This window comes from Nycticebus coucang, chromosome 13 (genome assembly GCF_027406575.1).
Source record: "Nycticebus coucang isolate mNycCou1 chromosome 13, mNycCou1.pri, whole genome shotgun sequence".
Classification (NCBI taxonomy): domain Eukaryota; kingdom Metazoa; phylum Chordata; class Mammalia; order Primates; family Lorisidae; genus Nycticebus; species Nycticebus coucang.
In genome coordinates, this window is record NC_069792.1 from 74,918,553 (window position 1) to 74,936,609 (window position 18,057).

At 34.2% G+C, this 18,057-nt stretch overlaps 1 protein-coding gene across 3 annotated transcripts in view; it reads right to left on the reverse strand.

The window, feature by feature from the left end:
- The window catches only part of CSMD3 (CUB and Sushi multiple domains 3), a 1,164,849-nt gene that overhangs the window by 566,585 nt on the left and 580,207 nt on the right, over positions 1-18,057 (reverse strand). For all 3 annotated transcript variants that reach the window (XM_053559351.1, XM_053559349.1, XM_053559348.1), the window contains one exon: positions 920-1,032. In XM_053559351.1, coding sequence (XP_053415326.1) covers positions 920-1,032 — 113 coding nt within the window. The remainder of the gene's footprint in view (positions 1-919; positions 1,033-18,057) is intronic.

Below are 18,057 nucleotides of genomic sequence, written 5' to 3' on the forward strand. Positions count from 1 at the left end.
TTTTTGCCAATAGTAAAAATAAAATAATACTAAAATATTAAAAATAGTAAAATAAAATAGTAATAGTAAAAAATATATAAGTATAAAATAAACATAACATTCTAGTGGTCTCTCACACTTTTATTTTTTAAGACATAACATTTTAAGTGAATTTGTTGACACATTATTCAGTCATAATTGCAAATTTGCTTTTCTGATATGTACACTCTGTGTATATATTGATTTTAGTCAAGGTTCAATATGACAAAATATTCACAATTTCATAATGTTTCCATCTATATTATAAATGAAACTACAACAAAAGATTTTGATACCAATCCTAGGATGGGCAGTAGCAATTTCACAAATTTGGAAACATAATTGATATGATTGATAGATTGCAAAAAAAGAAATTAGAACTCTGGAATATTTGGGGAATTTAAGATCTTTACTATCATATTTATGTCTTTTTTTTTCTTTTTCTTTTTTTTTTTTACAGTTTTTGGCCAGGGCTGGGTTTGAACCCACCACCTCCAGCATATGGGGCTGGTGTCCTACTCCTTTGAGCCACAGGCGCCACCCCTTAAGTCTTTAGTAGTTAGAAGATTTTTCTTTGTTCCAGGAAAATTATTGAATGTGTATAAATTTGCAGACTCTATTCTGGGAAAGGCTAGGAGTCCAACAAAACTACAGCACAGGGATAGTATAAATGCACTGGGTATGCAAAAAAGATACATTTCAAAGGAAAAACTAATTTTATTTAAAGTTAAGTGGAATCAACATTTGCAGTTAAATTAAGGATGAAATGATCTTGATGGAATGCATTCTTGCCTGTGTTCTGGAAAACTTTTATTTTGTAAATGTAATTAAACTAGAATTTAAAAGTATTCTCTGGTGGTATTAGGATAACATTTTTCCTACAGTAGCAATTTACCATTACCTTTGTAGTTAACCTTGAAGCCAACAGATCCAACACTTTCATCTGTTTGAAGGTGCAGCCACATTTGGCTACTCATGCTCACTATCAAGTCGGGTACAAAGCTTCCAGTCAACCTGAAAAGAGATGGGCATAGAAGGGAGAGATGGGTTATTAAAACACCCTCTACGTGACATCATGAGACAGATGTATTTCTCAATATTTTCTTTGCTAGGAAAAACAAAAGTCTGTCACATAAACTTTCAGAACTTTGGGTTGATGTAACAGAAGAGACGAACTAAAATATTTGGTGATCAAGGTTATTAAAATACTATTTTATTTGTTTAACGAAGTTATGTCTTTCACATCCCTGAGGTCAGATTATTAAATTTTATACCATCAGATACTTCTGAACTGAAAAGAAAAAGAGGATCTATAAAAACTTCAAGTATTTTAACACCAAAATGAATTTTATTTAACTTTTCAAATATCACAGAACTGTATCCTAGAAAAATATTTTTTAAAATATTAACATACTATGTAAAATAATAAAATGGCAAGGAGTATAATCCTTTAAAACACTAATGCCAAACAAGCCTTAAAATATAGTACCTACATTATAGGCTGTCTATGTCATGTATGTTTATAGTTTTATTTAAAGTATAAAACTAGTTTTATTTAAAAAATATGCTACTACTTTGATGTGGCATAATTGAATCTATGCATTAATAATTTTTCATTCAATAATGCACAATTTTATAAACATAATAAAGGAAATTAACATTGTTTCCTCTGTCGTTATTAATGTTGCAGTCTCTTACTTGAACTGAATCCAAGGGTCATACAAAGGATGAAAGTAAATGAGTTAATAAGACCTTGTGGGGGAAAGTGTGTCAAGAATAGGAAAAAAAAGGGAACTTAACTGCAGAGTGACTGTCTATAGTGACATGGGATTCTAAATTATATACAAAAAGACAGGTTTCTAATGGAAGAAATGACTGAAAGATTGCCTAGTTTGTTACCCAAAAAAAGAAAAAAAAACTGAAGATTACCAGAAAATTACAATAGGAAAGTATAAAGTTTCCATTCATAATATAAAGTCTATCCATTCCTAAGAAAGCATTGAAAAATTGTCTCCAGGATGGTGAGTACACTATAATTACCGGGACTGCCAAATGCCCTGCTCACTAGTCAGCCACTAAAACTTTAAAAATGACACTAGAAAACCACACTGGCACCGTTTTCCAGTGTCACTACATTAACAAAGAAACCTGGCAAAATATTACGATTTAATTATGGAATTATACATACTATGGAGAAATATTATGAGATATCAATATACTATTGATATTTTTTAGAAATTATTTAACAATAGATTATATTCATTTTCTTCTTCCCAAAGCAAATTAAAAGTCGCCAAAGTACACATATTTATACCTTGGCTATGTACACATAAACATTATCATTTGAAACCTTTTAGTTAAACTTTATGGCACCTGAACTCTCAAATTGGTGAGATCTAGGTACTAATCTAGGTACTACAGTACAGAGACCAATACAGGTTTATGGGCAAGAGTAAGGACTCAAGTTCAGAGGCAGGACAGAAAGCAATGTAAAGCTTTTATGAAATGGGCATGAGAGGTTACATCTACAGCATGTGCATCTGATCAGATACCCTATATCAAACACTCCAACAACTTATCTCACAGTGAATAGTAAGAGTTATTTTTCTGTGAAAATTTAATTATTAGTCTTTATTACATCCTCTTTTTTTTTAAGTCAAGGTCAAGTTTTTTATTTTTATTTATTTATTTATTTTTTGTAGTTTCTAGCCAGGGCTGGGTTTGAACCCACCACCTCCAGCATATGGGGCAGGCGCCCTACTCCTTTGAGCCAGAGGCACCATCCTACATCCTCTTTATTCTTCTCAGTCCTGAACTGTCTTACCAGCCTGAAACCTCTAGAATGGTGATCTGAACTAACAGAGAAGAATAACTAACACATGCACACTAAGTTGCTCCTTTTCTAACTTGTTCTTCTCTTGGCCTTGATTCTCTACCTATTGGTAGTTCCCAACTGCTAGTGTAAGGGTGTACATTAATATAAAAAATGAATAAAATAATTTAAATAATAAATTCCTATTTCATTGTTTCCCCACATTTTGTAATAAAGATTTAGTAGGCTGACAGAGACTTTATTTGTGACCTTGGTGAAGAGATCGGAATACAAACAGCAATCCCGAATTCAGTGGAAAAACTGAAGATCACTTGGCCCCACCAGAATAATAAGAGATATTCAGAATTATACAAAGTCCCCCTGCACATGCTCTGCTCTTTTGGAATAGGGGAATAGCAGAGAATGGTGATCTGACATTGTGCTGGATGAGCACCTTGAGCTGGATGAGGACCTTGAGCTAAAAGCAATCAGTTCATCATTTTGAGTCCTAGAAATAATGACACTGATTTAATTTGAGTCATAGAAGAAATAAAAATAGATTACAAAAAACATAAGCAAAGTCTTATGTTTGTCATGTCTCCATTAGAAGAAATAAAACCAGTCATAAAACAATCAGAAAGACAAAAGGCCAATACTATTACTGCCATACTTCTAATAAGGAAGGAAGGTCAGTTTGATAAAGATGGTTAACCTTTGTACAAAATCATAAAAAAAGAAATTGTTTCAGGGCAGTGCCTGTGGCTCAAAGGAGTAAGGCACCGCCCCCATATGCCAGAGGTGGCGGGTTCAAACCCAGCCCTGACCAAAAACTGAAAAAAAAAAAAAAATAGAAATTGTTTCATTAAGACTTACAGTTCCTAAATAGAGTTTTTAATTCTGGTACCATACTCTGCAAAGTTTTTCTCCAGTTTATCTATGATTTGCTTTTTTTTTTTTCATTCCTGTTCCTCTAGTGAGCAAGTCTAAATTCCATTTAATTTATGTAGAAAGGAATCTGGTATTTGTGGAAAAGTATTCCTTCAGGGATTCTGGACTCCACCAGTATTTTGCATAACCATTTACAAGAATATTTAGAGAAATTTCGTCCACTGGTGGACGGATCTGTAAGTATTCAATATGTAGATGGTTTGCTGGTAGGCTCAGAGCAACACAAAACTTGTACTTTGGCTTTGTTGTAACTATCTCCTTCATAAAGACATAAGGCTACAATTGACAAATTGCCAAACTGAGATAAAATATTTAGGGGATCTGTTGATCCTGAAGGCCTCATGTAGAAGTCAGTCCAATGTCTTTGCAGATAAAATACCCTACTACAAAAACTAGTTTAGAAAATTTTGGAGATGAGCAGGGTGTTATAGACAGTGGATTCTAGCTTTTGTAGAGTTGACAAAAAGTGATAGGACAATTGTCTGATAATTCTTCAGATCCTTTGATTTGGTGGGTAGAAACGGTTCAAGTTAAACTTAGCTACATTTTCATCATTGGAGATTCCACATTTTGAAAATCCTTTTCACTTACAGTATCTTGAAAATAAAGGTGCTCCTTTTGAAATTTTAGCTGAAAAGTTGAGATTAGGTCCCACACAAAAAACAAATTTCTCTGTTTTTTCATAGGCAGTGGCACTGTGAATGATAGAATCTGGTAGCAGCAGGAGACATATTTATAAACATTCATGGCCTATCTTGGGTCACTGATTGGCATGTCCTAAATGCTGATAGCTATGTTATAAGAGTAAAAGATCCAGAATTTCTGAGTGTTCCATCAGACTAGTTAAGAACCAAACATTCATCCCGATATTGCCTAGGAGATGAAATATTCTAAACTATATTTGTTTTTAACCAGATCCAGATTGCATAGCTGATCACTAGGGTCTGACCTTAGTTATCTTAGATACTTGTTCATAATGCCAATTTAATAAAGTTTACTGATGGATCATGTACTTGATAAAAATGGTCAGTTTAAACCTTTATATGTTGTGAGACTTCTTATAACATTTTAAATCTTACATTTTGCCTAAAACTAAGCTGGTGTAAGCAGCCCAGATCATAACAGTACATAGAGCTGCAATCCTTGGTAGAATTGCAGATAGTGGGCAAATAGATAGATGGTAGATAGAAAGCTCGATAAAAAGTAGACAGAAAATAACATTTTTTGGTGTCTATCATATGACAGGAAATTTGAAAAAAAAAGGCTTTTCAACTATGAGGGGAAATAAATTATCTTATGTAAAACTGATAGCTGATTTGTTAAATGCTATATAACTGTCTCCTTATATCATTAATACATTGTACAACTCACACGAAGCATACTGACAAGATTTTTAAAGGCAATGATTTTGTTGACAGGGCGGCAAAAGCAACTTTTAAAATGTGACAAATTCCAAACTCAGAAACTTCATTTTTAATACAAGAAATGTATGTTAATTTTCAAAAATATGCTTTGCAAAAGGAAATCGATGAATTGAAAAAGGAGCTAAAAAATTTGAGTGAAATATGGGAATTAGCTAATAAAATAATTCCTATACTGCAGTTCTTATTTCATTGACTAATAATGTTATGTCATCAACATATTTAAGTAAAAAAATATTTTAAGGACATTGGACTATTACTATGCCTATTTAAAAGATGAGCAATTTGTCAGCATGATTATTTACAGGGGCTACTCCTAAGGGATGCATGGCGGTTTTCCCCAGGCAACTTTGTCAGAAACTTGGTGACAGCTGAATTTCCTAGAATTAAAGTCTGCAGACAGCAAGAGATAATAAATTTGAAAAGGAGTCATTTTAATTCCATTGTCATCCAGCAATTATGTATAGATTCCTATATGATGAAATCAACTCATTTGAGAAAATTTAGCAATATACTAGATTAAAATGGCCTTGAACTTTACTGCCAGTCTTGTCAAAAATCAGAATGACCCCTTTAACCAAGCATGGAATTTTCCCCTTTGAACTAAGGTTCGCTGGGCCTATCAATTTTAGTCATGTCCTATGTTCAATATTACTGAATCTTCTCAATAACCAAGGTCAATGCCTGAAAATCATTTTCTCTTCTTTAGAGTCTCTGAGACATAAAGTCATAGCACCTGCAAGGGCCTACCAGATGAAGTCAGACACCCTTATTGATCAGGATATTTGATTTGCCTAAAAGTGTTCAGGAGAAAAGATGGGCTATTCCTCCGCTACAGGGATACTTTCAAATGCTGCTGATCATCCATATGGCTATCAAAATGGAAAGAAAATCTCAGACAGATTTATGTTTACCATGTGCAACAAGCTTCTTAGAAGGAGTGGACAGTGGTTCCCCAAAAGGACTTGGCACTTAAATTTTCTGATATTGGCACTGAACTCAACTGAAAAAAGTTATTCTATGTATTCCAGCAGGTTTATTAATCTCATAACAGAAGTGTTATTTCAATTACTTTAATAAACACATTCTATTAGAAAACAAACATGTGTTATACTTTTCCTTTTCTATATTTCCAGTAATAATGGCCATATTTACAAACAGTTCTAAATTATATATATTTGAAGGTTATTTTTCCAAGGCTAATAATATACAATATTTTTAAATTTATTCTATTTATGATAATTAGTTTATTTTACATTTTATTATTGATTTGTTATATTTGTTTTTTCTTTTGAAGCAGAGTTTCTCTCTGTTGCCCAGGGTAGAGTGCCCTGACGTCAGCAACCTCAAACTCCTGGTTCGAACAGTTCTCCTACCTCAGCCTTGTGAGTCCATGAGACTACAGGTGCACCCATGCACCAGCTATTTTTTTCTATTTTTAGTAGAGATTGAGTCTTAATCTTACTCTTGCTGGTCTCAAACTCCAGAGCTGAAGGAACACTCCCACCTCAGCCTCCCAGAGTGCCTGAATTACAGGAGTGAGCCACCGCTCCAGATCAATTTGTTATATTTTTAGATGACAGCAAACTTCCCAGAGAAAAGTAGAAATAGCAATAGAAATAATAAGTATTGTTATAAAATAGTTAAAAAAGAAAAAAAGGAAAAATTAAAGTATACAAAAAAATTTTTTTTCTTCATTTTTTTTTTTTTTTATTGTTGGGGATTCATTGAGGGTACAATAAGCCAGGTTACACTGATTGCAATTGTTAGGTAAAGTCCCTCTTGCAATCATGTCTTGCCCCCTTTTTGTAAAAATGTAAAAATTTCCCTGATACTGTTAAGGTAAGAGAACTTCCTACAAATACACCCACACACACATTCTTTAACATTTCTATTAGAAAATTTGAAGTTGGAAATGCTTTCTCTTTTTCTTTCAGATATGTATAATTGTTTTTTATTTTTTGGGGGGGGTTTGCAGCTTTTTGCTGGGGCTGGGTTTGAACCCGCCATCTCCAGCATATGGGACCGGCACTCTACTCCTTTGAGCCATAGGCACCACCAGTATAATTGTTTTATAAGCTAAATAAACCTCTGACCAGTTTTACATACCAAGCCTGTTTTTCTTGGAGAATTGGAGCCATCTTTTGGAAATACAAATATCTAGGAAGATGGTGCCCTGACTCCCAGTTTCACTGAGAGCTAAATCTTAAGCACTTGCTTTATTATGTGATTTCCTCTTTTTCATAAAGATAGGAGTTGAATTTTCTAACGACAATCAGTATGTATGTAATGGATTATGTCTGCTTGGCTATCTAAAAGAGAGATACATTTTTCTTGTTTGCAATCTCCTTAAAAGATTGTTGATGGTACACAACAGTATCTTTTAATCCTTACTCAGTAGAAAAACTGTTTCACTCCATTCTACATTTATGGAAAGAATTCACTGATTTGGTCTTGATTTTATTTTAAATCATAGTTTCCAAATACCGATATCTCATTTAGAAGACTGCTCTTTTCCTTTAGCCTCAAAAGCTAGTTCTTCTCAGAATCCTCTCAAAAACATTTGTTTAGACTCAAACTGTTCTATCTACCTGCTTTGGACAACTTTGTACTCAATCCTCATCCATGACACTAAATAATGTTTTTGAGCTACACGAGTAGTATTATTAGATCATTCTCGTAAGTCCCTCAACTGCGTCTTCAAATATTTTCAATATGTTGAAAGTACATCCTTTTGAACTTATTGTGAATTTAAAAAGAATATTTCATTAATACATGTTTATTTATAAGCTGACCGACCTCAGTGTTCATAATGCATTCTAATCTTCCTAATTAGTTCTTCTATCCTCATAAAAAAGAGTTAAAGTCATAAATAGTGAACTCAAAAATCTTCCTCAAGGACTAAAATAGAATATGAAATAAAGGGCAGGATCTCTTAAATACCTATTAGGCTCATGCCTGATTTTCTTTATAATCACTCAATGAATATGCGTGCATCCACTAGAGCTAACTGCTACAGTTCTTTTTTCCAAAATAATTTTTTGTATTATATAAATATGTAAGTTTTTAATGGAAAGCACTTAATACTCTTTCTTATATTATATAAATATGTAAGTTTTAATGGAAATGCACTTAATACTCTTTCTTATAATACAATGTTATCAAATTATGCATAAACATGCAATTTCCTAAGGAAGACAGTGATTTGCAAAACTTAGATTTAAAAAAATCCAGCAACAACGCTGCAACATAGTAGAGTGATAGTTCCGTGTGTGAAGAAAAATACTGGAGAATAATATATAGCTTTAAAATAAAGTACTAGGAAAAGCCAGAATTACATAAATGCTAGCTTATGTAGCTACATAGTCAATACTTGTGGCTTTAAATTCTTTATTGATGTGGGCTTCAGAAGATTTGATTTATTGACTAATTCAAAAGCATAATGTATTGAGAATCATTTTCATGGTTTCCATTACCCTTACGAACAGATTGCTATATAAAGATTATTTTTATGAAATTGAATTTGGAAGCCGAGATTTCAGCATAAACATCTTTATATGCACTATGAACATTTGGTTGTATATATTCAGCCCTCTAACTAGTTCTTGCTTACAGATCTCAGTATTTGTGGGAAGAAATCAAGCTTATGTAGATGCTTTCTTTTAATTCTTCTATAGTTACTTTTGAAATACCTACCACATCATAAGTATTTCTGGATAAAAAAGAAAAACAACTAAAAATTTCTAAAGCTTCTTTAGTGCATGCACAAAATATACACTTATATAAAACAAAAATAATTCAGAAGTAAACCTTTTGTTTCCAGGGAACTCATCAGTGTTTTAACAATAGACAGCTGTAACAATAGTCACAATAGAGAAATAATGAAAAACTATAAACTATCCCTTATATTTACTAATTAGTCACTAATAATCAAAATGTCAGAGAGTGTGTGTGGTGTTTTCTTTTTTTTTTTTTTGGCATATGGGGCCGGCACCCTACCCCTTTGAGCCACAAGCGCTACGTGTGTGTGTGTGTGTGTGTGTGTGTGTGTTTAATTTGGGCCTAAAGTAATTCTGATTTCTAAGAGTATATATTTATTATTTCTCAATATCAGTTCATTTGGATGACTACATGGCAAATCTTGTCCACATGATGAAATAATTGCTGTCAATGTGATTCTTTTTCCTAGACAGGGTATTAGTAAGTGCTGAAATTCCTAGTAAAGCCTACAGACCTCTACAGCTCATGGCATGTCTATGATAAGGTTTGTAAAGATACCCTTTAAGCTGATAGACCTCAGAAAGTGTGTCTTGGTACAGAATAATTTTTCCACTTCCATTATAATTCCTGTCAACATGTAACAGTGTTAACATAAAGCTTTGTGTTAGATATTTTGGGAAATCTAAGATGAGTAGAAAATGGTCCTGTCTTGAAGGAAAGAGTGTCTATGTTGGTGTGTGCACATTTGTGCATGTATAGTTAAGGAGGAAAGAGAGGTGTGCAGATTAAAGAAAAATAAAAGGCAGGCCAGAGGCAGAGGTAGATGGCAGCCCAGAAGGATCATTTAGCTGAGCTCTCCTAGTGCGACTGGGGAAAAGAGAGAACCCAGTCATATCCGATGTGGGAATATTACCAGGAGTCATACCTCAGGTAGCACAGCAAGGAGTTGGTGAGGTGGATGTGGTGAGTGATCCAGAGTGGTGGAAATCTGATGTATTAGGCAAGTAATTGCAAGCTTCCAGGATCGACCAGACCCCCTATGAAGGTCTGGGAAGGGAGGAAGCCTTTTCAGAGTTTTCTGTTTTGGAGTAGAAGTTGCACATTGAGTGGAAAGCTTAGAGGAGTGTGCTTTCTCAAACAATATACAGCAACCAGATTTGAAAATCGGTTAGAGTGGATTTATAATAGGTTTGGTGGCTGGCGAGACAGCCATACTGAGAAAGTCTCTGCGGGCAGGGTACTGCCATTGTAGGAAAGTCAGGAGAAGATCTTAGCAGGGGCCTAAAACATGGCTTTCTTAATTCCGCAATCCAGGATCAGAACCCTGGTCTTGGGAAAGGCTGAGGGACTTCCACAACCCACAGGAACTCATGTCAGGGGGAACTATGAGACCTACCCATGAAGAGTTCTGGAGAGCTTTAAAATTCCAATCTGGCAGGGTCTGAATGCTGAGGAAACAATCAGGCAATCACCTAAGGCAACTAAGTTAGGAATAAGGAACACAGAGGTAGCCAGATGTGTTCTCCATATCCTTAAAAAACAAAACAAAACAAAACAGCACTACCTGGTGTCTTGGACACACACACACACACACACACACACACACATATTCCTATTAAAGCTGGTCCATTATGATATATATGTAAATGTTATTTTTTATTTTTTAAATTTTAATTTGTATGTATTTTCTACTTTTATATTCTTTTTTATTCTTCCTTCTTTTCCTATTCTTTTCTATGTTGCTGAGGTTGCTGCAGTTTTTGGCTGTTTGAGCTTTGTTTCATTGTGTTTTGTTTTTGCTAATTTGTTTGGATGATTCTATTCTTAAATTTCATTTCTACTTTCATCAAAAGCAAGGAATCCTATAATTTTAGTCATGGTATGTTAGCCTCATTTACTCTTGATCTTCATTTCACTCCTATTCATTCTCTCTACTAATACTCTTCAATTTTCCTCATCTTTCTCACATAAATCACTCCTGCAACAGTTAATATATCACCTCCTTTTTTTGGTCTTTATGCTTTCTTTCCTTTTTCCTTTCCCCTCTCTCTCCTTTATTTGATACAATTGTATTTTTAATTTTATTTATCTATTTTTATTAATATTATTTATTTTCCTTTCTTTTTCATCTTTTCTTTTTTGGCTGAGAGCTGGAGTGTCATGACCGTGATCTGATGGGGAGGTCATGGCAGTAAGTATATTTACTGCCACATGATCATAGTCTAGAGGGTCCTTCTACTTTTAGCCCTGGGAAGAGTGTCAATCCACACTGTAGAATTTTTCTATTTCTCTTTCATTTATTTTTTGTTTCTTGTTTTTGCGCTTTTATTTCTCTTCCTATTTTTGGCAGAGAAATAGAACCTTCTCTAAAGAAGACAGACAATTAGCTAAGAAACATATGAAAATATGCTCAGTGTCCCTAATCATTAGAGAAATGCAAATGAAAACCACCCTGAGATATCACCTAACCCCAGTGAGAATGACTCACATCACAAAGTCTCAAAGAAGCTTATGCTGGTGTCAAGGTGGAGAGAAGGGAACACTTTTACACTGCTTGTGGGACTGCTAACTAATACAACCATTTTGTAAGGAAGTAAGAAGAATCCTCAAAGAACTCAAATTAGACATTTCATTTGATCCTGCAATCCCATTACTAGGCATCTATCCAGAAAACAAAACAAAACAAAACAAAACAAAAAAAAACTTTTTATCATAAGCACATTTGCAATACACTGTTTAGTGCAGCTCAATTTACAATCAACAAAATGTGGAAACAATCTAAATGCTCACCTACCCAGGAATGGATTAACAAGCTGTGATATATGTATACTATTCATCCATTAAAAAATATGAAAACTTTACATCTTTTGTATTAAACTGGATGGAAGTGGCACTCATTCTTCTGAGTAAAGCATCACAAGAATGGAGAAGCAAGAATCCATTGTACGCAATTCTAATATGAAATCAGTAGATAAGCCTAGTATATGCTACATGGTGGGTTAGGGGAATGAGGGAGTAGGGAGAGGGAAGGAGAAAGGGTGATAGGGGTCCACGGTATATGCCACAACTCTTGGGGGAGGGACACAATTATATGAGAGACTTTATCTAACAAGTGCAATCAGTGTATCCTAATTCTTTGTACCCTCAATGAATTCCAAACAATTAAAAAAAGAAAAAGAAGTAAATATGAAGAGATTTGTTACTCTTGTTTTAATGAATCTTATATAAGAACCAAAGGCTTTGTCTGACTAGTCAATTCTCCAAACCCTTTAGTACTGTGGCCACTAATCTCTAAAAATATAACCCAGTTGCCATATCTAATATATTTCCTTCACTCATTAGATTATCGTGGGTTTTTTTTTTTTTTTTGGTATTTACTGAAGTCGAGAGAAAAGTGTGAGAGGGATAAATTTCTGATTGTAAGAGATTTTCTTCCAGGGAAACATAATGTGTACTAATATGATATCAAGAATCATTTTTGAAAAAAAAAACACAAAACTTTCAAAATCCTAGATTTTGGAAAAGAAAATTGTTGAGTACTTAAAAGACCAATGTATTTGACAAAGTAACATATCAAAATATGGGGTTCAGTTACTGACAACAATAGTGATCTATTTATAAGACTAATGAAAACAACTATCCTCTATAAAACTATATTATTTGATAAAATATTAAAAGAACTATTTATTTAAAAATTCTTACATTTGCCCAGAAGTACATGAGTGTGTGGGTATGTGTATGTTTATTTAAAATAAAAAGAAGAATAATCAGAGAAGAGTGTTGTTAGCCTATACTACCTGAAAATGAGATTTTTGCATTCTACTAACTTTTCCAGGATAAATTAGAATTTCAAAGTCATAGAACTGAAGTATTTTGGATATCCAGTCCAACTGTTTTCACCTTCTTCAAGATGTTTGTTCAATAAGTTGTCATCCAACATCAGGGTATAAAGATTTCTGGGGTGCTTTAAAAACAAAAGACAATTTCTTTATCTTTTATTTTACTGTTTTCAGTTAATTTTTATAGTGTTACTATGACTTTAATAGTAAAACATGCAAGAGAAAAGGTAGGACAAGGAAAAATTACCATATGCCTGGTGGAAAGCATTTCTATTTCTCTTGGTCTGCTGTTGTATAGATGACGAGGGTGGACTAATAATCATCTTCTCCATGAGAGCTGGAAGTGATCTCAACACTAGGACTGCACCACCACCACTGTTAGATCTCTTCAATAAATCAATCTATTTTCCTTATCAGATGAATTTATACATAAGTTTGAAAATAGCATATGGGAAACAATCTGTGAAGTTAAACTTTTTCTGGCAGCCTGTAGAAGATAATACTGTTTGTTCAAGTTCATTATTTGAATTATTATCCCATGTGTTCCCATCATTTAGCTTCCAATTACTAGTGAGTACATGTGAGACACTCCTTTTTCTAGGAAGTGTCTTGACATACTTCATTTTGTATAATGGTTCAGTTACATCCAAGTTTCTAAAAAAGATATTATTTCATTACTTTTTATGGCTGAGTAGTATTCCATTGTATACATATCTATACATAGAAAAAGTGTTTTTTTCATGTGTAAATATATATACATATATATACACATATATACATATTTATATATTTACACATGAAAAAAGTGCTACACACCTCATTGCTGGATATCACTATAGTCACCTTCAAGATACTTACCTTGGGAAGCCATGCACTGAGGCCAGCACCTAGTCCAACATTCAAATCATTTTGGAACTCTTTGTGAAATGGCCATCAAAGCTAAGGAGAACACTTCAAACTTTAAAGGTGACCATTGTGATATTCAGAGATGATGTATATTGTACTTTTTCTAGGATGAATTCATGAACTCAAGTATTTGACCTATATGTATAAAACATATATACACTTCTTTTTTTCCCACTTAAGAATGGATGGGCACACTTATTTTGATTCAATATCTTTGAAATTGTGAACTGTGCTGTGATAACTAATATTCAGGTACAGGTATCTTTTTATAAAATGACTTATTTTCCTTAGGGTAAATACCTAGTATTGTAATTGCTGAAGGGAACGGCAAGTCTACTTCATTTTCTTTGATGACTCTCCACGCTGTTTTCTCTAGAGGTTGTACTAATTTGCTGTCCCATCAATAATGTATAAATAAGTGCTCCTTTCTTTCTGCACCTGTGCCAGCATGCAGTGTTTTTGATTTTTAATAGTGGCCATTCTGACAGGGGTTAGGTAGTATATTATTGTAGTTTTAGTTCTCATTTTCCTGATGATTCGTGATGTTTAATATGTTTTCATGTGTTTTTTGACCATTTTTCTTATCTTCTTTTGAAAAGTTCTATCCCATTTTTCTTGTTCTCCAATTTTTAATGAGGTTTTTTTTTTTTTTCTTACTGATAATTGAGTTTTTGTAGATGCTGGATACAAGTCCTTTGTTGGATGTAGCTTGTAAATATTTTCTCCCATTCTGTAGGTTGTCTATTCACTCTGTTTATTATTTTGTTTGATGTGCAGAAGTTAATAAGGTCTGTTTGATTGATTGATTGATGTATTTAGGTTTTGGATCATCATCTTAAATTTTTGCTTAGGCAGATGTGTAGAAGGATTTTTCTTATGTTTTATTCTAAAATTTTTATGGCATTATGATTACCACTTAAGTTGTTTATTCCTTCTGAATTAATTATTTTTATATGGTGAAAGATAGGGATATTGTTTAATTTTTCTGCATCTGGCTATGTAGTTTTCTCAGTACTATTTATTGAAGAAGACTAACTCCTCTCAGTGTATGTTGCTATCTGCTTTGTCAAAGATCATTGGTTGTAAAATAATACACATAATGGAAGGAAAGGAATTTCATTATTGGACTTATGTCCCTAATCCACTGCTGCTGCGAGGGATTAGTTGGACAGAACCCACAGTCCCCATATATGCAAATGAATCTGTATGGCTCCCCGGACCCTATGATACCCGAGGACCATTTAAACCTGAAAAAGAGGGAATGAAGCTTGTTAATTATACTTCTGGGGTCACCAGCCCTCCTATTTGTTTTGGTCAACAATATCAGTGTTTAAATATGACTGTACAGTACTGGCTAAGTCATTATGACTGGCCAGCTTCTGGGAATGACATCAAATGTGAGATGTTTCTGCTAAGTACTAATTCCATCCCTTGTTTTATCCCAGGTTTTACTCCTATAGATGTGGAAGCTCCTCCTTGTAAGGAACACAGTTTTACATTACAAAAGGAATGGGTGCATTGGACTTGATGTAAAGGAGATCAAAATTTTTTCTTAACTAATACTTCTAAACATCCTATAATGGACTGGAGTCCAAAGGCAACTTTACTTGACAGTAATAAAAGACCTATTAACATTGAGTTGCCAAGAGATGAGACTACCTATCCTATAAATAAAAATAAAATTAATATTAATATGATAACACCTATGAGTTGGACAGATGTTGGGTTTGCACCTCCTGCACCTGGAATTTATGGCTTTCCTAAACAAAATCATTTGTGGAAAGTAGCAGCAGCCCTAAAACCTATGAAAGGTTGGACTGGTGGACTGTTTTATCATCAAACCACCACACTCCATACTTATGGTATGGAATTTACTGTCCATGATGAAAGATACATTCACGCTTGTGTTCAATTACCCTTTGTGTGGCTTACGTGCAACATAAAGTGGAATGAAAAAACAGGAGAATTGTTTTGTCCTGTGTGTCAACTGTTTACTTGTATTAATAGTTCTCTAAGTTTTGATCTACAAAAGGAATAGCTATATTGGTTGAGAGCCAGGACAGGTGTGTGGATGCCAGCGAATTTAACCAGGCTGTGGCAAGAATCTCCTGCCCTGACAGTCCTTCAACTTCTGGCTGATTGAGTCTTGAAAAGAACCAAGAGATTTATTGGACTTTTGATTGCCGCTATTCTAGAAATTATTGCAGTGACAGCTTCTGCTGCCACCTCTGGGGTGGCTTTAACTCAAGGAATCGAAACACATAATTTTGTGGCAGATTGGCATAAGAACGCTGAACAATTATAGACTGCTCAAAAACAGATTGACACTGAATTATATAATGAAATTGCTGATTTATAACAAGCTGTTGTTATGCTGGGGGATGAGTTAGTTAGCTTAAAGATACAAATGAAGTTAAAATGTGATTGGAATGTAACTACTTTTTGTATAACCCCTGTTAAATATAATGAGAGTAAATTTCCTTGGGAGAATGTTAAAAAGCATTTGTTAAACCATGATAATTTAATTAAGGAAATTGTAAATTTACAACATGAGGTATATTCCACTTTTGAAAATAAGTTACAAAAAATAGATGGAGATCAGATTTTACAAGGTATAGCTGATGGAATTGAAGAAATGAATCGTATTTCAAAAATGCAGGAACTTATAAGAAGTTCAGTAGGATCATTAGCATTATTTTTAATTATTGGATTCATTTTATATTTAATTTATAAGAAAATGAAGCATGACCAAAGAGAAAATGAATGATATGCGCACGTGTTTGCTTTAATGATGATAGATATGAATAATATTCATCAAAAAACAGAAAGGGGAAATGTAGGATAATATTTAGAAACAAACATATCCAACATCAAGCACACAAAGTGAACTCAGTGTGAGTTTAAAATGACTTGCTATTTTTCCAGAGGCTTAAGTGACCTGGGCCCCCCTGGCACACACACAGAGTTAGCTTGCCTGGAGTAAAAAATTCCACAATCCAATTCTCTGAGGCTGTGTGCCCTGTGAAGCCTAAGATCAAAGGGCATGCTGCCCTTCCTCAGAGATATGGGCCAGAGGGTTGACGTATGTTAACAACATATTGTCAGAGGTCTATAGGTGCTCTGCCCTGAGGAAAAGACACAGTTGTTACCTCATACTGTGTAAACTGAGTGAAAGCTTGAAGATACTCTTCCATTAACTCTGTTCCCCTGTAGCTACTTTCTTCTTTATGATCTTTATTTAGATACCTGCCCAGAGATTAGTCAGTGTCTAGAAGAAGATGTTTACTGCAAAAGTGATTGTGTTGATATGGTAACAGAATATTTCCTTTCAAGTTAATTTCAGATAGGTAAAATGAGGTAATGGTAAAACTGACAGATGATAGATTAAGTGTGTAGGTGACTAGAAAGATATAAAATCAAAGCCCTGAATAAAGAATTTTGCTACACGCCATCCCATACTATGTAATCAGTTTCTTGACTTAATAATTACAGGACTGAGTTTATACCCACAGCAAAGCTGCTGTTCGTTCGCGTCTCTGGTCATGCAACATAATGAAGCAAAAAAATTGTTCTTTGAAAGAAAAAATTAAAAAAAAATCAATAGACCATTTGCTGGATTAATCAGAAATAGAAGAAAAAGGACTCAAATAAACTAGAGCAGAATTGAATACGATCTATTAGGTTTGCTAAATATGTTCTTGAAAAAGTACAATGACATGAAGGTAACAATGTTTGGAAACTTTTGAAGGCATAAGATGGACCCCTGCCATGAATCTTTTCCTATATTGGACACTGCTCTGACCTTTCTCTAATTATTTCCTAAGGCAGTGACTGCTTGGCTGCAGACTTTGTTCCTCTGCTATGTCCCATTTGAGATCCTAGACTAGTATCCATCCCATGATGTGATAAGTACTGAAATTATAAGTAAAATTTTCAAATTTCTAGAGCAGTTTAGAAGAGTAATGTGACACCTAGTAAATTTCATAATGAAGAAAACAATGGTACTATATCTCTTTTTTTTTGTTTGTTTGTTTGTTTTTGAGACAGCCTCAAGCTGTCACCCTGGGTACAGTACTGTGGCTTCACAGCTCACAGCAACCTCCAACTCCTGGGCTCAAGCGATTCTCCTGCCTCCGCCTCCCAAGTAGCTGGAACTACAGGCACCCACCACAGTGCCCTGCCAGGTATTTTTTGGTTGCAGCCATCATTGTTGTTTGGCGGGCCCGGGCTGGATTCGAACCTGCCAGCTCAGGTGTATGTGGCTGGTGCCTTAGCCACTTGAGCCACAGGTGCTGAGCCTATATCTCTGTGTTTGCATCATTTTTTAGTTTATTTTTCTTTCACATTACAAAGGTATCAATTTTATTTTTCTTTCATATTACAAAGATATCAA